A 22,373-nucleotide genomic window follows, 5' to 3' on the forward strand; every position below is an offset into this window, starting at 1 on the left:
CTTGATTGTTGTTTGCATCAAGCTCCATTAACTCCCACTCCATAGGACACCTCAGCATGTTCAGCTAGTGATCTTGTACTCAGTGTGTAACGCAAAGAACAGAAATCAGGGATAGAAGCTTTTTCTTTTCTTCTTAGTTGAAACTTTAATACAGAATTTGAAAAACTTCAGAATAATCTCAACAATTCCTGAGCACATGCTGAAACTATTATATTGTCTGTGAAAGAAGGAAAGAGAGAGGAGGAAGGCAATCTGATGACATTTACCGTACTCTTCTGTGTTATGCTTCACCAGAGATCTGTAGTTAAGATGTTTCCAAACCTTTGGGCTAGAGGGGTCAATTTGAAAGAAGCCATGCCTAAAGAACTGCACTTTTCTTGCTGTGCATTGGACAAAGGACCTTGACTTAAGGAAAGCTTAGGGAAATATGAATCCCTGCATACACGAAACAGGCCATTCCTCACTTTAATCTAGTGATTCCTGTGGGTCCACAGAACTGTATCCAATGTGGGTGTTCTGCCAGCAGAAGAAAACCCCTGGCAAAATGGAGTTGCCCTCCTACCTGCACCCCCCTCTGCAGTCCCTGCATACCTGCATTTCCCTCCTACTAGCATCCCCTTTGCAATCTTCTTTAGAAGAGTAGGAGACTGTTCAAGGCCAAATTTGGGAGGATTTCAGGAAGGAATAGAGAATGGGAAGGCTAGCAGACATCTACTGAACCATTCTAGACCAACTCCATTGTCTCCTATTGTTCCATGCATATGTGGTTCCCCATTCACTTTCAAATTCAAAGGACACACCTGTATATATTCAGTAGAATATAGTGCAAAGCTTTCCTCCCTTCAGAAGCAATCTCTTTGACAATCTTGCTGAGTTCTTACAACTCACCTTAAAATAATGAACAGATTAGGATGTCGCCCTAGTAGGATTTTGCCTTATTCTCTAAATGACTCATCTTTCTGAGACTAATTAAAGAAACTTTCAGTTGTACAATGCCACTCACTGTATCACTATGCATTTAGTTTCTTCCTTTACTTATTATTTGTCCTTTGTTTCATGCCGCCCACATTTTTGAAAGTTCAATTGATGTGGAAAAGGGAAAGCGGTGCAATAGCATAATGCAGTGCAATGGCTTCAGACAGCACAAGTCCATTCTGGACTGGCCAGAACTTTACAAGAGTTGAATCCAAATTTGGAATAGAGTGGCACTCCAATTGCTAAAATACAGTTGCAAAAAATGAGACAGATACTGTATTTTTAAGTTACTGAACGCAACACACACACCAAAATGTAGCCTAAACCTAAAGTACAATTTTTACATATAAAATGTATAAGTATCAACATCTATGGGAGCAATTTTTTGGTTTTCTGAACATTTAGAAACATTTTGAAGACAGAGCTGGCAACTGCAGCTTAGTTAACCGTAAATGAAACATGTTATGAGATTGCATCCCCAGGCCACCGCTCCGTGGGAGAGCCTCTGCCTTGCGTGAGAAAGGTCCCGGGTTCAATTCCTGGCATCTCCAGGAACAGCAGGAAAATAATCATGCTGGGAATCCTAAAAAGTCATTGCCAGGATCTGTAATACTGGGGTTGGATGGACCGATGGTCTGACATAGTAAAAGGCAGCTCCCGATGATCCCATGAGACTTGATATGGCAGGAGCACCCTAACTTTAACCGCATATCCTGGACTTTCCAGCCTTCCCAACCAACATGGCCAGTGGTTGTGGGTGTGGATGTGGTCCAACACACCTGGAAGGCACCAATTTGGAGAAGGCTGCCATAACCTATATTGATCAGTGCTCTAAATCAATTAGTACTCATTACATTTCAAGCACAGTCTTTCAGCTATATCTTGTTCATGAACCATAATATCTGATCCTAATTTAACATACAATTCTATGTATCATTCCAAGATTAAATGAAGCAGGAACTTCAGCAATGTTTGAACGAGAACTATCCTGTGTCCCGACTTCCCATTCTTTTTTCAGATGCAGCTGGTGCCCCACTGTAGGAGCTGGCTGCAGACCCTGGACAGAGCAAGTCCATTCTGATCTGAGCTGGAACTTACAGGAGCTGAGGTCTGGTTAGGAATGACTAAAGGAGAGAAATTTATTTTAGGAACCCCCATTTGTCTACTTCAGCAGTATTTACTTCACATATAAGTGCGTTCTTTTTGCTTCCTATTGAAATCACTCGTTCTTTGATGAAAATCTGTTGAGTAAAGTAAGGATATTCCAAAGTCAGGAAAGACACTTTCCAATCATGGATTAAATAAATTAAAATAGTACAACTTTTGTTGTGTTAGCCAGATGATTTTAATTCATGTATATGGTCCTATATATGTGACTTCCACCACTTTATGCAAAAGTCCTTTAGGGTACAAATCCTATACCTGTTTGGACAGAAAACATCCTACACTGTCCTACTGCCTGGGCACACAGGAAACCGTAGGACTTTCTCTACCTAAATGTGCACAGTTTGCACTATGAGAAACTGATCCTTGTCTCTGGGATCTGGTGTCAGTTCTTCCCAGCATGTGGGAGACCAGAACTCTAACTTTTTCCTCAGATGTGTTCTGGGATCTGCAATTGCGTTAGCAGGAGTGACTCCCAGAGTTCCTACAATCTCAGTGTCCCAGATGAATATAGTGCTTCTGATGTCTTTTTGCTGCTAGTCAGATGCTTCGTGCAGTTTTCTCCTGCCTGTGAACAGGAAATACCAGCAGGAAGTAACTTGAAGTTATAAGCATTGTATTTCTATAATGAAGTATGAAATTGCTAAGGTATAAAGTTACTACCTTTACAATAAAATAGAGTTGAGGGATGTCTTGAAAGGTAGAACTTTTCCTACAGTAAATGGTATGATCTGTTGTAGAGATACTGAACATTATACAAATGACCCTTGAAATTTAAATTCAATTACATATCTATCCAGCACAATTTCTAGTGGGGTCACTCTGCAACATTCTGCCTTAGATCAGGAGCAGAGTCTGTGCCGGGTTTCCCACTGCAACTTCATTACTGATTTGAGGGCACCAGGTACCTGATAACCCTTTATCCTGTAATGAAATATGTAACAGTGAGAGCTGAAAGGGCAGACATAGCCTGAGGACACAATAAGGATATAACACAGTGAACAACATCTTAAACAACAACAACTTGTCAATAAAATTTTCTTTTCTAGTTGGAATTTAGTCAGAATACACTCTCTTTTTTAGAATACTATTTGGGAGTATAAAACAGCCAAATCAGTATATATCTTTTGCAAATGAGAAAGCAATATCCTTCTATGAATTCAGCGTAATCAATGGTATAGTTCCATGCAAGTTAATGGATGTACCAAATTAGAACTAGTGAGAGTGAAGAGACTCAGAAGTGAAAGGGAAGAATTACAGTGGTATGTAAGGTTAAATGGTCACTCTTCCAAGATTCAATGTCTGTTCTAAAGCTTTGAAATGCCCATGCTGTTTCTCATCATATACTTAAGCTATACTTGCACAGTAGTTAATATGGCTAGTGCCCAATCCTTCTTGTCTGAAAACTTTATTTCTAACCTTTTGGAAAACTTATAATTTCAGTCTACTAGCAGCTGTTCATGCTGCCATTGCGCCTGCTGAGTTGACTCATTAAGGAAAAAAGTTGCTAACAGTCTGTTTTGATTGTGTTCACCTTTGATGGTTAGGAGGCTTTGGTATGACTAAATTATAATCAGCTCATCATGCTATTTTTAAAATCTTCCCACTTATGATATTGATTTTTTAAAGTAAAAAACTGTATTATTGTTCTATCCATTCACACATACACTTAATTCTGGTTCAACTTGGTTGAGGAACTACCAGTCCAAAGTACTGTTGTGAGGATGGTCTTTAATTCTGCAGAACAGATAGAGAAGGCTACATTTTTAACATGTCACCACTTGATTGTGTACAAAAGGGGACCAGTGATGGTTTACTATGCCAGTAACGTTTATGCTACTAATTTTCATTTTTTACAATTGGACAGAAAAAGACAGAAGAAGAGTTTTTGCAACTAGTTCAGGGTGTTGCTTCAAGAGGCTAGAAACATGAACCAGGAATCAGGAATAGGATGCGTTAGCTGTACATCTTTTTCTTTCCTTGGTCACCATTGTTCTGCATTGTTCAACCATACAGTTGGCTAAGATTGACTGTTAATTGGAGGGTTGTCTTTGCCCACTAGCTAGCATCTTTTAGGGTTTACAGTTCCTTGTATCTGGTCCTGTAGTGTATCTCATGGCACTCTTCTTCCATATCTCTTTACCTTACTTTGACTTTCACTTGTTTTTGTGGTTCGTTTGACTCTGTCCCACTGAAGTCTTTATAGCAATCCAGTTATGCATTTCTTCTTGTACTGCACTTTTCATACCTTTTAGTCATTGTTCTTTTACTGTGATTCCTTCTGTGATTCTTCCTGGAACTCTATGCTTCTACTTAGCTCCTGCTGTCGCCATAGCTTCTGTCCTGCCTCCTTGTCCACAAATACTTGGGCTGTTCCTCTCCTGATTCTTCTTCCTTCTGCTGCTCAGCATGTACCAGCTAGAGATGTACAAATTGTCCATCCGTCTGATATCACCAACTGACAGGTGCTTTCCATTCTATCATCAGAATTAGAAGTTCTTTTTCAATTACTGAACTTGCATTTATTCATAAGTATATGAATCTGCATATCTGAAAATGCACACATCCTGTGTTTTCATGCTTTAATCTTTGCATGGAAATGTGTGTTTTCTGACAGGTTTTTCATATTCTTCCACAAGTAGATTTGCATAACACTTTTTTTAAAGGAAGACTGCAAGTGTTCAAAAAAACTCAGTCCACCACTTAATCCACAGGTCAAATTCATAGCAATATGAACTTTTTTGGATTTGTTGCAGGTGTTCCCCAAATTCATAGTTCCACCTGTATCTTGTTTCCATTGATGAATAGGAAAACATGGCTAACCCCAGCAGGTTCTCAGGCCGCATATGGTTATAATTCCGAACTCCATGAATAGATGAAGAATACAAATACCAGATAATGACAGTTGCCAAACAGTCATCAATGGAGTTCCATATGTAGCTGATTCTGGTATTCCAAAAAGTATCAGTGCATGGATAATTGCACCCAGAAGATATAACCATATTCTGTTAAGGACAGTAGTAGTAATAGAATAAGATATATTGATGTTGTTTCATAATGTAGCACAATCTGCAAACAGTTACTATCCACAAATACATAAAATAGAGATTCAATAAAGCAAGTATTTTGTTTTCCATTGCTGACTTGTCTTCTTTAAAGGCAAAAGCCAATTGACTGGATACAGAATTTCCTTTCAGCAGCTTAAGCATCCCTCTGTGAATGCTACACAAAAAGATGGGGAAACAATTTTTGCTCATTTCCGTTTCTTCTGCAATTACCAGCCCCACCACTCATACAGTTCCTCAGGGACTGAGCTCATTAAAATGACAGCAACAACGATACAGGACTATTTACTAGCTACTGCTATTATTACAAATGTTATCTGCAATACCTTACTTTAAGGTATATTCTCACTAGGGAATAAGATGACAACTATTAGTAGTATATAGCGGTTTGGCAGCAATATTAAAATTCAACACACTGTGATCAATGCCTATCTTATGATTAAGTGTTCATTTGCAGTTGAATTCATCAATAGTAATGGCAACGTGTATAAATATTTAATGACTGAGAGACAGCACACAGCATCTTCCCTGTACCCAAGTACTGCAGATTTTCAGTTGCAACACAGTAATATCTAAAAAGAGCATTTTCTTAAAAATTGATTCTCCTAAAGTTTTTGATGACGGAAATGAACAATGACAACAAACTATGCTATTCTTTGTGTGTTTTGGGTTGCATGGTTTGTGCCTAAAGATAAGAACAACAACAAAGGATTTGTGGTGATATTTGGAATGTACTGGGATGCAAAGAATTGTGCTGAATACTCCTATGGGCACAGTTCTGTCACAGAGTCCTTATGGAGAGCAGCTCTCCTGATGTTCAACATGCTGCTTTTGAAAATCTGGAGGATTTCAAGAGTGGCTTCTGATTCCCAGTGGATGCGTACTCTTAATTATGTTATGTACTGTCTCAGATGCACCGTGTTGGATTATTTTTCAGGGTGCAGTATGCCAGTGTAGGGATAGTGCATAAGTGACTGATTTATTCTTCAGCACCCTTCATTCCACTGAGCTCTCAGATTCTGGAATGCATGAATGGGTATGCTCAGCATTCACAGAGAGTAAAGGAAGGCCTAATACAGTGCTATTAAAATCTTACTCAAATTACTGCACTGTGTTTGAAACAACAAGAAACTATATGAATTCAAAAGTAATTCCAAAGCAAGATATCAATACATGTTCTGGTTCTACTTCTCATAGTAACTGCCATTTAATTTGTACTGGAAATATGTTGCTCATACTGCCCAGTTCTGTTTATATAGGCCTAGTTCCATGCTTCTTCGAACCATGGCAATTCTTCAGTAGCATTAATTAATAGCATAGACTTCGGAACCCAAAAGTGATTTCTTAATTTCAGTATATTATCTTATTTTCATTTAGTTAATGCAATACCACAAGATTTCCAAAGTTTTTCAGTTTAAAGAAGTGAACTAGAAAATCTCAAACTCTAGAAATTCGACACATTTTGAAGACCTCTTAAAACGTAATAGTTAAAAGCAGCACCATCTATAGTTAGTTCGAATTAATGTGCATGTGCAGAGGGCAGGTTCCACTTGAAAGGCTAAAATGTGGTTCGCAGGCCAAAAATTTTTATACATTTGAAAAATGTGCACAGATATGATCAGCAGGAAAGAACGAACACATTTCAGAGATGCACACAACTTCTGTGCACATTTAGAAAAATATGTATGAAATACATAATTTTCATGTAAAAAGATTGTCATGTAAAAGAAACATTAAAAAACACTTGCAATCTGATATGAACTTGAGTTGGAATGAACGTCAAAGCTGAACTCAGATAACTTCAACAAAGCCACGTATTTCTGATTTGCACACCTCTATCCTATTGCCACATCAGACACATTCACACGGTTATCTGTAAGAGGTACCTGAAAGAGGTTGTTAAGGAAATCCAAGAACATAAGCGTACCCCGATGTGCATTTCACTTGCTGATTTGGGAACCGCAGGCATAAAGAAGTACATTCCGAAGTGCACGTGAATGTACATTAAACTGTGAAATCCATCCATCCACACACATTTCCTTGCATAGAATGTAAAATAATATGCATATTCCTTCCCACCTTCTGACCATTCACTGTATTTACATACTTTTCTAATGCATTATTTAGGTTGGATGAACTGCCCTTTTTTAAGAGAGGGGGAAATGATCCTGAGAGTTACAGAGTACATGTTTTAAAGCCTGTTTTGATTCTGTTGTATTCAGTATTTGGAACATGCAAAATTTTCTGTTCTTCTAATAATAAGGTGCAGCCTGAGTTTATTAATATGTTACATGTCACCTGCCACTCTGGCATTTCAAAGGACATTTTGGAAAAATACATATGTATTTCATTGGCAGATGACCAATCAGTTAATTTTATTTTTTATTGGTTCACAGCCCTAATTACACTAATAATACTTTTTTTTAAAATTATGTTGTCATTGATAGAAAGCTTGCACTGACAGGACCTCATGCACAACTGGAAGAAACATGGGCCACAACTTCAGGGAATCACTGATATACTGGTATCCATGGAGATGGAGTGCCCTATGCCAAATTCGACATTGCTTCCCCAAGAGAGATTACTACAGAAGCTGTAAACATTTGTAAATTTACCAATCCACCCCTGTAAAAAAGCAGGAAGCAAAAGTAGGACAAACTGGTAATTTATTCACAGTTTAAATATGGAACTCATACTTTGATGACTCAAACACGGTGACTAAATAATAACCAATCAATACTTTCAAAATATACCAGTCTTCAATTCTCCTTCAGTGGAACATGAACAAGAGATAGCTCATTCATGCTGTAAAACACGTCTTAACTAAAGAGAATCAACTAGGCATATATTCAGTGCTGCAAAAGAAAAGGAAATTGCTGTCCCAGATTTGTCCCTTTGTTGTTCTTGCTGTGTTTTTTCTTTTAATTTCGCCTTTCAGGTATATACCCACACAAAATATTTAAAGTGGTGAGATATCCATAAAGATTCATACAGTGCAACAAAATACATTAGCAACAGAAGATGCATTTAACATAATGTTCACATAAACAGCCAAATAAACAGCCAGTCAAAACTCTGGTTACTCAACATTTTGTCAAGTCCACATTTTCAAGTGAACAGACTGCAGACACTCTTTACAGATTAATCTGCAGATCAGAACACAAATATCTTTCTACCATTGTGAATTTTGGGATGCAATTCTTCATTCAAATAACAAAACCTGTGTTCTGGGAACAAATATCTTTTGCAATGCATATTTGGAGGCAAAATACATTTAGGAATGCTTTTTTATATTTTATATATATATATATATATATATATATATATTAAAAAACATTCATTCATTCATTTTGATGCTGCTCAGTGGTTGAAGCTCTTTGATTAGTTAAAAAAAATGCATTCAATACAATAAAATATTGTATGAAATAGAAATAAAAACAACATAAAATTCCAATACAAAGTTTTAAAACCAAGATACCAGGCATAGTGTCCAGGTAGATTTATGTTAGGAGGGTCCCTCTGACAGAAACTGCAGCCTCTAGTTGTGTCACACTTTATTGGTTAAAATCAGCACTTGGAATCTGATTCATAAGCCTGCAGGCAACCATGGCAAGCAAGTCAGAATTGCTGTGATATGCACCCCTAGTTATTGATATGGCTGCTCCATTTCACATAAGCTGAAACTTCTGATCAGTCTTCAGGTGCAGCCCCATACAGTAATCTAATCCCCATCTAGGTGAGGGTGTAACTGAGCCACCAACTGAAGCTGCTAGAAGGAACTCCATGCCACTGAAGCCTCCTTGGCCTCAGGTGTCAGTGCTGGCACAGAGGAGGACGCTGGACTATGAACCTGCTACTTCAGCAGAAGTACAATTCCCTATTAAAAATTTTTGTGCTTGGGGGGCGGCGGGGAAGCAAGAGGGTAGAATCAATGGACATATATGGATGTAGAACACTAAACAGTTCCTATAGACAAATCATTCCTATATTTAACTAAGTTCATCTTTAAAATTATTGAGCTTGAGTAATTAAAAATGCATTATTGGACTTTAGAACTTTTCCCCACTATTCTTCAAATGAATGTTACAGACATGGTTTTGCAGCTTAGTAATGATTGAAAATAAATATTTGTTTTGTCAATAAAATATATACTTTGCAGAATGCATTTTCCATGAATGATAAGTGGCTTTTGATTCCTAAAAGCAACAAACATATCTATAACTAATGTCACAATATTCTCTAATGCTTATTTGAGTCTTCCTGTATTCATGCTTGCTATTTGTAGGCTTGGTGCAACCCCAGAGTACAAACAAATGCCTTTGCCCTCTAGAAAAAGAAAATTTCCAGGAAACAAGCAAATAAACCAACCTGGTATGAATGGCTAGGAAAATGAAGAAGAAAAATCAAATGCTAAGAAAAGTTGTGAGGGGCAGAAAAAAACTCTCAGTGTCTAGAACTTACTTTTCCAGTCCATACTGAGCAGCTTTTAAAATCATGTTTTCACTAAAATCAAATTCTAAAAACCTCAATATTTTAAATGTAGCTGGATCCCACACTCTCACTGATTATCTATTCCAAGAAAAAGCAGAAAGAAAAGTCATTTCCCTTTGGATCAGTTGCTATTTGTTATGAAACGTGTTTTGCAATCTTGCTAATGCAAATAATGAAACGCATGCAGTCTGTTCTCCATAGAGCAGGGTGAGGAGAAGTGGCTGTTGTGAGAGAATAGGTTATGATAGTCCTGCAGGTGTGGTTCACACAGAATACTGCAGGTCAGTGCTGTCCGCTGGTATAAAATCTCTTCTGTGCTGGGAGGGTGGGCAAAAGTAGAGGAACTATAATAACCCCGTACCGTTATCCATGTTGCTTGATCTCCACAGTGTAGGTTGGGCTGAGGAAGGGTACACGACATCCTTGCAGTTCACTGGCTGTTCTTATTGCACACTGGAAGGCTATGCTGAGAGAGGCCCCACAATGTAACCTATTATTAATATTGCATGTCAGAGGTGGGGCTGAACTCAGGCTGGCTTGTATTCCAAGTCCAACAGCCTCTCTACCTTTTGGCTTCCTGCAAAGGCCATCATGCTTAAAATGCTCTTTCGTAGATGCGTACAAGGAGTCCTTTGCAATCAATGAATTGGGCTCCAGTCAGCTGAAACTTCTATGCTACAATTGTTCCAGGGATAGTTATTATGATACCGCTTGGGATAGCTGTGTTTACTCCTAAAGGCTACGCTTGGAATAGACAGACAAACATCTGTATTGAGGAACAACTTCATAAAGGGATACAAAATCTTTTCTGAACTTGTTTCAGCAAGAATCAACACTTATTTCTTTCAGCGCTTAAGTTTACAGAACAAGACTGTAACAGCTGCAAAAGCACAGATCTAAGTTTTTCTTAATCTATCCTCCATGGTTTAAACAGTTTGTTCAATTATTACTATTGTATTCAAAGCTAGTTAATTTTCATGCAAATATACATCCTGTTATGCATAAAGGATATTTTTAATTGTCCTGAAAGTACTGCAAATTTAATTAAAGTTTGCCATTCCAAGCATAAACTACATAAAAGAAAACGCTGACATTAAAATACATATTCAGCTATTTAATTTAACTCTGTGTTTATTTTTAATCCAGACATAAACATAAATGTGCCTTTAATTACAATTTCATGCCAATGTTGGATGAAATGTGTATTTCTGTTTTTATTTAATTTGTTCAAACTATGTTAGCTCATTTGATGCAACAGTGTGAAACAACACTATACATACAAAAATAAGGCTGTAATCCTGTACATACTGGGAATGATTAGTGTTACTAATGGGCATTAGTAGACATATGTAGGATTATGTTGTAAATTTATTTTGTAACAAGTTTACCTTTACTAAAGAATCGTTATGCCTAACAATGCAATTGTTGCAAATTGAAGACCAAGTGTTTCTCTAAACTTGATTTTGTTGGGGGTCCCAAATATGCTATCAGAGGCAATAGGAACCATACCACATGGTCTACATTCTTAATTGCATGTTATTTGTGAAGGATCATGAATCATGCGCCATGTGAGTGAGTGTGTTGGTAAGTTCCACTTTTGCACTGTTTTCATTATGGCAGAATATTACCAAAAATACTGTCTCCACCTGCATTCTAAATGCACGAGAATAATTCATCTAAATTAAGATAACCCTATACATAGCCATGGAAATTAATTCTCTTTAAAGTCAGTGCGACTTACTTCCAGATAAGTGTGTGTGTGTGTGTGTATACACATAGCAAAATGAATTAATTAGAAAAATGACATCAGGGGAATGGGTGAAACCTCCTTTGCAGTGGGGTGGTCTTGGTACAATTCTCCTTCTGCTCCAGCCACTAATGACTTCCATATAATAATTTTAAATAGAATATTTTGAATATGCATCTGTGGTATCATATCTAATTTCACCCAGAATTATACTTCTCTAGACACATCGGTTATCCAAAGCAATAAGTAATAGCAAGGAGAAACCTAGATAAATGTTATTATTCCAAAGTGAAACCAAAATTAATCCAAATAGTTATTCAGTCAATACTTTCATCTGATCTTATTAGCACAAGATCTCACTGATAGTAAAGCAAGGAAGATACCTTTTTATCACAATTTATAATATATAGCCCTCTAACCAGAATTTCAGGACTTCCTGTGGCATGTACTAGCTTACCTGTTTGATGTCATATGCAAGGAGAACAAATTTTAAATCTGGAGATACTGAATATCTTGATGCTTTGAAAGTTACCTGTGAAAAGAAAGTAGTATTGTTCATTACATTATATGAAGTCAACTCTGGCATTTAAAATACATGAATGATTCTTTACATCACAGGAAACAGATCTTTTAAAAATAAATACAGTTACAGTAATTAGCAATGACATGTTGGGCAAGAGGTCAAAGAAAAAATTGTTTTAAAATCCTATCCTGTGTAAGCTGTCCTTTGAATGTACCTCTTTGAATTGCTGTCTACATTTTTAAGTTTTAGAATAAGCATTTCATCTAAATAATTATGATTGCATTTGTAATTTACTATAAAAGTAAATAAATAACTGTTGGTTCTTATATACACATACTGGAGTCTTCTTTATCTTGCAATTTTGCAAATGACAAAATTACAGAAAGGTCACACATGTATACTTCTTTTTCCATTTCTTTCTATGATCCAAACATTTTACAGAGCATGGTCTATTATGTGCGTGTGTGTGTGTGTCCATACATAGTAGGTTTCAATTATTTGATGGGTAGCAAAAATAGTTTAAGATAAATAAGCTTTATCAAACTAATAATGCTGTATATCTAGACAAAAATACATGACATACAACTGAATTTAATGTCACAAGGTAGGTTTCCCCCTTCAGACCTCCAAACCAACAGACCATTCTTTGGTAAAAGCTGTTTATTTCCAATGCATTTTCAATAAGCACAATCAACAAAGAATGAGTCTTTGAGAACGCACAGAGTAATTTGTTGAAGCCACTCTAGCAACTACTTCTGAGAATTCTCTTTTTGAGTACCCTGAGCCCAATCCCTCTGGAATGGCCCTTTTGGAGACAGGCAACCTCATGTCTATCCATCATCCTTCTTACTGGTAAGCCCATCTCTTCCAGAATCATTTCATGGGATCAAGAGATATACCAGGCTCAGCTGGCTGCAGGAGTTATTCTCCCATGCCCCTCCCTACACTTGTTACACCTGGAGAGGGTGCCCTTGAGATAAGCCCTTCCTCTTCTTAAATTTCAAAATCAGAGAATTCTGGTTCTCAAGGACTCTCCTGATCTGATGATTCTGAATCTGCTTATCTTCTTGGAACGTACATCAAGAATAACCACCCATTTTATTCCCAACATTTGAAGCTATAATTCAATTAAAAGGTATTTTTGTTGTTGTTGTTAGTTGTGAAGTCATGTCCGACCCATCACGACCCCATGGAGAACATTCCTCCAGGCCTTCTTGTCCTCCACCATCCCCCAGAGTCCACTTAAGCTCACACCGACTGCTTCAGTGACTCCATCTAGCCACCTCATTCCCTGTCATCCCCTTCTTCTTTTGCCATCTATTGTTCCCAGCATTAGGCTCTTCTCCAGGGAGTCCTTCCCTCTCATTAGGTGGCCAAAGTATTTGAGTTTCATCTTCACTATCTGGCCTTCTAAAGAGCAGTCAGGGTTGATCTCCTCTAGGACTGACCCGTTTGATCGCCTTGTGGTCCAGGGGACTCGCAAGAGTCTCCTCCAGCACCACAATTCAAAGGCCTCAATCCTTTGGTGCTCAGCCTTCCTTATGGTCCAGCTTTCACGGCCATACATTGCAACTGGGAAACCCATAGCCTTGCCTATACGCACTTCTGTTGGCAGGGTGATGTCTCTGCTTTTTAGTATGCTTTCTAGATTTGCCATAGCTTTCCTCCCCAGGAACAAGTGTCTTTTAATTTCTTGGATGCAGTCCCCATCTACGGTGATCTTGGAGCCCAGGAAAATAAAATCTGTCACTATCTCCATTTCTTCACCATCTATTTGCCAGGAAATGAGAGGACCGGATGCCATGATCTTAGTTTTCTTAATGTTGAGTTTCAAGCCAACTTTTGCACTCTCCTACTGCACCCACATCAAGAGACTCTTTAGTTCCTCTTCACTTTCTGCCATGAGAGTGGTATCATCTGCATATATGAGGTTGTTGATATTTCTCCAAGCAATCTTAATTCCAACTGGTGATTCATCTAGGCCCGCCTTTCTCATGATGTGCTCTGCATATAAGTTAAAAAGGCAGGGCAACAGTGTACAGCCTTGCCGAACTCCTTTCTCAATTTTGAACCAATCAGTGGTTCCGTGTCCAGTTCTCAGTGTTGCTTCTTGACCCGCATATAGGTTTCTCAAAAGACAAATAAGATGGTCTGGTACTTCCATCTCTTTAAGACTTTTCCACAATTTGTTGTGATCCACACAATCAAAGGCTTTAGCATAGTCAATGAAGCAGAAGTAGATGTTTTTCTGGAACTCCCGAGCTTTCTTCATGATCCAGTGTATGTTGGCAATTTGATCTCTAGTTCCTCTCCCTCTTCAAAATCCTGCCTGTACTTCTGGTAGTTCTCAGTCCACATACTGCTGCAGCCTAGCTTGTAGGATTTTGAGCATAACTTTACTAGCATGTGAAATGAGTGCAATGGTGTGGTAGTCTGAACAATCTTTGGCATTGCCCTTCTTTGGGATCGGAATGTAAACTGACCTTTTCCAATCCTGTGGCCACTGCTAATTTTTCCAAATTTGCTGGCATACTGAGTGTAGCACTTTTACTGCATCATCTTTTAAGATTTTGAATTGCTCAGCTGGAATACTGACACCTCCACTAGCTTTGTTGTTGCTCAGACTTCCTAAGGCCCATTTGAGTTCACATTCCAGGATGTCTTGCTTGAGGTCAGTGACCACCCCACTGTGGTTATCAGGGACATTAAGCTCTTTCTTGTATAGTTCCTCTGTGTAATCTTGCCATCTCTTCTGCCTCTGTTAGGACCCTTCCATTTTGGTCCTTTATCATGCCCATCTTTGCATGAAACGTTCCCTTCATAGATCCAATTTTCTTGAAGAGATCTCTGGTCCTCCCTATTCTATTGTTTTCTTCTATTTCTTTGCACTGTTCATTTAAGAAGGCATTCTTATCTCTTCTAGCTATTCTCTGAATTCTGCAATCAATTGGATGTATCTTTCTCTTTCTCCCTTGCCTTTTGCATCCCTTCTTCCCTCAGCTATTTGCAAAGCTTCCTCAGACAGCCATTTTGCTTTCTTGCATTTCTTTTTCATTGGGATGGTTTTAGTTGCTACCTCTTGTACAATGTTGCAAACCTCCATCCATAGTTCTTCAGGCACTCTGTCTATCAGATCTAATTCCTTAAATCTATTTGTAACCTCTACTGTATATTTATCAGGGATATGGTTTAGGTCATACCTGAGTGGCCTAGTGCTTTTCCCTACTTTGTTCAATTTAAGTCTAAATTTTGCAATGAGAAGCTCATGATCTGAGCCACAGTCGGCTCTTGGTCTAGTTTTTACTGACTGTATAGAGCTTTTCCATCTTTGGCTGCAGAGCACATATTCAATCTGATTTTTGTGTTGACTGTCTGGTGATGTCCATGTGTAGAGTCGTCTCTTGGGTTGTTGGAAAAGAGAGTTTGCTATGACCATCATATTCTCTTGACAAAATTCTACCAGCCTGTGCCCTGCTTCATTTTGTACTCAAAGGCCAAACTTGCCTGTTATTCCAGTTATCTTTTGGCTTCCTGCTTTAACATTCCAATCCCCCATGATAATGACATCATTTTTTGCTGTTGTTTCTAGAAGGTGTTGTTGGTCACCTCCACAGAACTGGTCTCAGCCTCTTCAGCACCAGTGGCTGGGGCATAGACTTGGACTATTGTGATGTTGAATGGTTTGCCTTGGATTCGAACTGAGATCATTCTGTCATTTTGGATATTGTATCCCAGGTATTGGTGGCATCAAAATGGTTTTAATGGATCTGATGTAAAAGAAGCATCAGGATATACTTGACACAGATCCACTTAATGAAGCTATTTCATATGTATATGAAGGTATTCCTATCTAAGAATAAAGATGTAAAACATGAGACATCTCAAACTTTCAGGAAAGAGATCACAAGTAATTAAATGTGCTAGCATTAGAAACAGAAATGAAAAGCCAAAGGAAAAGAGAAATGTCAAAATAGTTTGGGTTCACAAAAATGTCCTTCCTCACTCAATAGATATTTGAAACATTTAAGAGGATCCTTCAAAGAAAGTTCTCACATCAATACTGCATTCACAGAGCAATATGTTTACTAAGAAGTAAGCTCTTCTGCATCCAATGAGCCTTAGTCCTAGTCAACTGTGTATAATATTGAACCCTTACTACATGTTCTCTTTCCAGTTCCCCCCTCCACTCTCAGCACCACCAGCCATTCAAATAGGCTGAACTAAGGACAATGACAATGGGAGCAAGGCAACTCCATTTGTCCTGCTGATGGGACATTGTCCCCACTCCCAGCAATTCTAGGAGGCTGAGCTTACAGAGATTGAAAAAGCAGGGGCAGTCGTGCTGAAAGATGGTTTTTTCCAGTTTCCTTTGGGGCCCTTCAGCACCTTTTTCTGGGATAAAGAAATACCAGACTTTTAAAAAAATTGCTCATGCTTAACATAGCCCATAGGTTGACCCTTACAAAGCCTTGAAAGCGCAATCACAAGACAGCTTCAAAAAATAGTGGTCCTGTGGAAAAAAATGACCATCTTTGTTGATTTCAGACAGAAAGACACACTGAACAATAGTTTTGGGCATATTACCACGAAGTATCATTTCATAAAAATAATTATACCGTCCCTTTTCATGTAAAAACAGATTACAAAATTAATTTACAAATGCTGAACTGCAACTAAATCAATGAGAGAAACATGCAACAAACATGCATTAAAAAATTAAAACATGCAACAACATTCTTAATGGCAGGATTTCCCCCCATCCATAATATACTTAATTGTGCATTAATTAGGTCTAAACAGAGCATTTAATGGCAATAAAGCACTTACAAATTACTGATGTAGTTAAGCTGTTAGCTTTTTGTGAAAATCTGCCACAAGTACAATGTCAAAAATTGTAATGCTAAATAAAAAGCCAAATTGCAAGTTGTTTCAAATGATAAAACATTGCCAATATTCTGCAACAACTGTGACTCTCCTTGGAATTACTCAGTATTCAGCCTCCTCTCCCATATTAAGTTACAGTCCTGAGCACTCAGAGGAAGTCCAGTTTAGTTAAATTGGACAGACTCAAAGTTTACCATGCAGAATATGAGGCAGCAGCATCATCAAACAGTAGCAGATACTGCCCTCTACAATGGGAATCTATCATGAGAAAGTGGGAACTTGTCAGCTAGCCAGACAATTTGAAAGGAGCAGACATGTTTATTTCCGGAATGGTCCAGGTGACTTACAAAATTCTCCTCATTTCATTTTACAGAAACAATCCTGTAAGGTAATTTAGGCTGAGAGGCAATAACTAGCCAAAGACAGCCAATGACCTATGTCATTATAAAATGTGGATTACAAACTTTTTACTTCAATAAAGACAGAAAGACTGAGAGAATATACAGAAAAGCAGATTCATACAGATCAGACTTTTCCCAAAAAAGATGATGTTCATTTTGCGAACCATGCAAATGCATTGGTCAAGAAGAAGAAAGACAGATTTATATTTTTAGATGCAGAAAAGATATTTTGCAATGTGTCTTGGCTCCTTTCATTGAAAATGCTTCAATATTTAGACTGTGGTTCAAGTTTTATTAATTAGACTCAAGCAAATTGTGCTAAACTACATGCTAAGATTTTAATTAATGGAGCGCTAACTGATATTTTTCAAATGCAGATGGGAACATGCCAAGGATGTCCTTTATTAGCTATTTTGTATTGGAAATTTTAGCAATAAAAGTAAGATGACCCAAAGATTAAAGGCTTAACATATGATGGAGAAGAATTCAAAATTAAATGCTATGCTGATGACATAGTTTTGACCATTTTAAATCCACATCGATCTATACAATATACAATAGGCCAAGTTGAAAAAATTGGATTTTATTCCAGATATAAGATCAATGAGAAGAAAATGAAAATTATATTAATGTTTTCAATGAAACAGAAAGAAGAAAGTATAAAAAGACTTCAGGATGTGAAATAACTACAAATCTGGTCAAATATTTAGGGATAAACATAATGGGATGTAATGGCATATTATTTCAAGATAAGTATAAAACAATGTGGATGAAGATTCAAAAATATCTACCAAAATGGACTGAATCAAAAGTATCATGGTTGGGAAGAATTTCCATTATGATGTACTACCCAAATTGAATGTTTTATTTCAGATGATACCAGTTTCCATACTGGAAAAAACTCTCCAGGCAAACTTTTATTTGGAATGGTAGAAAGCCAAGGATTAGATTTTAAATTCTTCAAGATGAAAAAAGAGAGAAAATCTCACAGTACTTAAATTAAAGCTATATTATTATGCAGCAATCTTGGTTTGGGTTTCAGACTGGATTATAAATGCTAATGATAGGTTAGTGAAGCTAGAAATAGGAGATCTTGAAGAAGAAATACACAGTTATTTATGGTACAAAGAGTCAGTTAAGAAGACCCTTACATAACATAAGAATCATGTACTAAAGAGATGGCAATATATTTTTTTATTCTATAAGAAAAAGAATTAGCCATCCAATTTTCCTTTGATGTCCCTGGTTGAAGAATGTGGAAAGTTTTCAAGGAAAAAACAATAATTATATAAGCTATTGGGATATGATTTATCAACAAGGGAAAGTTAAGTCTTAGCAACAACTAAAAGATGAAGGGAAAAATACAGTTTATTACCAATCGGTTTCAGGATTGAAAGAGGAAATCCAATCACAGAAAGGTGATTGTAAGAGATCTGCAGGAATGTGAAAAGCTGATTAGGCAACAAAAGGATAATTTGTTAGGAAGATTTTACAAACAATTATTCCAATTTGACACTGAAACTCAGCAAGTTAAGAATGTATGAAAATTTGGACATAAAACTTTGGAGAAGAAATATTGTCCTGCCAATGGGAAGAAAGACATTAGAAAATTTGTTGGTTTAGAAAACTATACATACACACATGCATGTATGGTTTTCTTTGTGAGCCTCAACAAAGTACTAATTGGCAAATATAAATGTTTTTGCCTTTTTTGGGAGTTTGCAGGTTATTAATATATATGTTATATTTGTGTAAGATCCTCTGGCATTCTTATTTTTCTTTTACATTTTTTCTCCCTTCCAGAACTTTATTTCTTTTATGAAAAAGTATATTTTTAAAGAAACATTTGGTAAGGAAATTCTCAAACTCATATGCAATTAGTCTCTCACATTCATCTTTTATAGGCACAACTTGTCTTCTTACTTTTTGGAAGTTGTGGAATCAATTCTGCAATTAATTATTGCAGATTCATATCATGTGCTGTTTTTAAAAATTGGGTTGAGTCATTATAAAATCCCAAATAAATATGTCATAAGAATGAATTGTTTTAACTTAAAATAAAAGTGTAATTCTTATTGCAGTTTTGCAATTTATTTGGTTTTTTAATCCTGATTTCCAAATAAAATTTAAAAGTAGTAAACTATACTAAGAATGAAAACACGGATTGCTAAAAATAGTCTAGTTTTATTGATAATTGGCCTGAACATGAGGAATGTACATTATGGAATATCACCAACCTATTTGTGAAAAAAATGATGTAATCTTTAGTTCATTAAAGATGATGATCAGTGCTTTTTTTGTCATAGAATGCACCCTCCGTTCCAGCACCTTTTTTTGACAGATCTTTCAAGTTTTAAAAGTAACTTTTGAAAATTTGATGTTTGGGCCATGTGGATTTGAATCGCCCTGTTGAGTGTAGCAAAATCGGTCGGCGGCAAAATCATTAAAACGGTGCATGCGGGCTGCTTGTGTGTTGAATCCGATGCATGTGTACTTCATCCGCGCTGGTTGTGATAGCGCTGCTCAGCTTGCGGCGCTGCTCGGCTTGTGATTGGTCATGTGGTTGTGCACCAAGTGCTTACTGCGGGCAGTGACTGTTATGTTTCATTACACAACTGATGTGTGTGGGTGTGTGTAAAGTGACTGACTGCGTGTGAAAGGTAAATAATTGCATGAGTTCTGGCACTTTTCTTACAAAAAAAGCACTGATGATGATGATGATGATGATGATGAGGTGTAGTGTAGTAGTTAAGAGTGCAGGCCTTCTCTTCTCTTCTCTTCTCTTCTCTTCTCTTCTCTTCTCTTCTCTTCTCTTCATTATTATCACACACAGACATACACCTGTTTAAAATGTGGTTTTAAATTGTAATGTCCTTTGTGAACTGCCCAGAAAGCTCTGGCTGTTGAATGGCATAGAAAATAATTAAATAAGAGAAACTTTCCTAATCCCACTTTTATTCTGGAATATGCACAGTCAATTTTTGAACATGATTGGAAAGGGACTAGTATTTGGACTTAATGCTATATTTGAGGCCACTTCAAACCACCTGTGGGTGCAGCCCAGAGTTCAGGAGGATATCTGGAAGAAACCAGGAACAGAGAACAGTCCTGGATTCATGAGATTTCTGTATCACAATGTGAAATTCAGCATGTACTGAAGTACACACTATAGGAGGGTCTGGATCAGGATAGTCAGTATAGCCGATGACCTAACAGTGTACTATTTATACTTAATGCATAGTCTTTGGGTCAGTGAAAGTGTGTTGTATAAACTGAGTGCTTGACATCTACTAAAAGCATACAACATTTTCATGCTCTCCCTGTAATTATATACTTAATAAGAAAAAGAAAAACAATGTTTCATGGGTTGAGGCATTTAAAGAAATTAATCTTCAAAATATTGTCAACCTTTGGAAGGACTTGTCTCGAGAAAATTCAAAGATCCCTTAAGGCTCATTCCTAAGTGAAAAAGGTCCATGATTCCCAGCATGCCCTAAACAGCCATGAGTTATAGGCTATTTTTATCTGAATTTGCCCTCAGGGAGTTAAAATGGCCCACTCCAACTGAGGCTCAATGAGGTATGTATGCCTAATTCCAGTTAGGCTGTTTTGTAAATCCCAGATTAAGTAATTAGTCATCAGAAATATCCAGTGGATTTGCAGCAGATTCAGAGGACAGTCCCAGTGGTAGTTTCTTAACAGCTTAAATAGCAGAACAGAACACAAACAACAACAAAATCAACCACCTGTAATTTCTTTTAAGACATTTGTTTTATTAACATTGTTCCTACCCAAATAAATATTTGTGATGCCAATAAAAAGAAAGTATTAATAAAAGTATGTTGCAACTGATACAGTTTTCAATGGGATTCAGTTTTCTGAATCAATGAGTGACTGTGGGCTGATGCAGAACCATCAAAGATACATGAAGTTATTCCGGAGGCTATCAAACTGAGTGCTATTATACAGAACTATTACCAATGTCTATTACATTTTTGATGTGGTTACTTATCCTGAAATGAAACAGAGACAGGCCAATTATTGAGAAGCTAATTGCTTTCTGTGGATCTATACCTTAGTTTGAATCCTAAAATAAATAGCAAGTATTGACTCAGGCAAAAGCAAAAATAATATAGGTGGCTGCTTGCATGAATTACCCAGCTATTATCATCATTAACAATATGCTACAGCCTAATACAAGATGTGTAAAAGTATAATCATGTGCAGTAAATAAACAAGTCCTTATAATTACAAGCCCGGCCTACTAACTACACAACCACTTTAAGATCCCTTTTGGCACTGAAAAGGCAATGGTAAAGAGATGCACAATAAGAGGATGGAGGAGGAGGAGGAGGAGGAGGAGGAGTATTACTACACTAGCTTGAGGCCAGTCTTGCACTAGTGGAAATCTTCTCATGCAACTGCAATTTCAGTGAGACACCCCTCTTCTTTTCTGCCTCCTGAAGCTCCCTCTGTCTTCAACCCTCCAGAACAGATTTGAGGGAAAATACAGGGGAATGCAGGGAGGAAAGGAGATCCATTGCTCTGAAGATGTAATGGCAACACAGATAAAATATTTGACTCCTTCCTTGGAATAAGAACTAGTAATTTGGAATCCAAACATCTGGGAGAAATACTATAGGCATCTGCACTCATCTATTATAGGCTGCACATCAAGAAATTATAGATACGACGTTTGCTTATGGCTTTGATAAACATTCACAGATACAAATGTGGGAGGTATTTTAAGCTTGTACTATATCTGGCAAAGGGACCAAAATTGCATGGAGTGTCCCCTCTTTTCATTAGCGCCAAGTCTAAAGCACACAAAGGGGTGGTTCCCTTATACCCTATCAATCAGTTGCATTCTGAGTTGTGCTCTGTTGCACAAACCTGGCATGACAATCCATTACTACCCATCAAGTATACCCACAGTGGCCAGGTTCGCATGAAATTCCATTGCATGCAAGTCTCTGCTTGAACGTACTGCTCAGGCAATCACTTGGTTACCCAGGCAGATGGTTACCACACTCCTGTTATGTCCTCCTTTCCCTGCCATGGTAGCTCCAATGAGTGAAAGGCCTGTCCTTGTTTTATTCTTGCCTATGGACACCCTCCCAATT

The 22,373-nt window shown here is 37.4% G+C and overlaps 1 protein-coding gene across 3 annotated transcripts in view; it reads right to left on the bottom strand.

Annotated features, from left to right (window-relative positions):
- Window positions 1–22,373, bottom strand: part of DPP10 (dipeptidyl peptidase like 10) — a 223,470-nt gene that overhangs the window by 123,703 nt on the left and 77,394 nt on the right. For all 3 annotated transcript variants that reach the window (XM_044438165.1, XM_044438164.1, XM_044438163.1), the window contains one exon: window positions 11,900–11,974. In XM_044438165.1, the coding sequence (XP_044294100.1) occupies window positions 11,900–11,974 (75 nt within the window). The remainder of the gene's footprint in view (window positions 1–11,899; window positions 11,975–22,373) is intronic.

The sequence above is a fragment of the Varanus komodoensis genome, unplaced genomic scaffold, assembly GCF_004798865.1.
Source record: "Varanus komodoensis strain SLA01 unplaced genomic scaffold, ASM479886v1 scaffold32, whole genome shotgun sequence".
In the NCBI taxonomy this organism is placed as follows: Eukaryota; Metazoa; Chordata; class Lepidosauria; order Squamata; family Varanidae; genus Varanus; species Varanus komodoensis.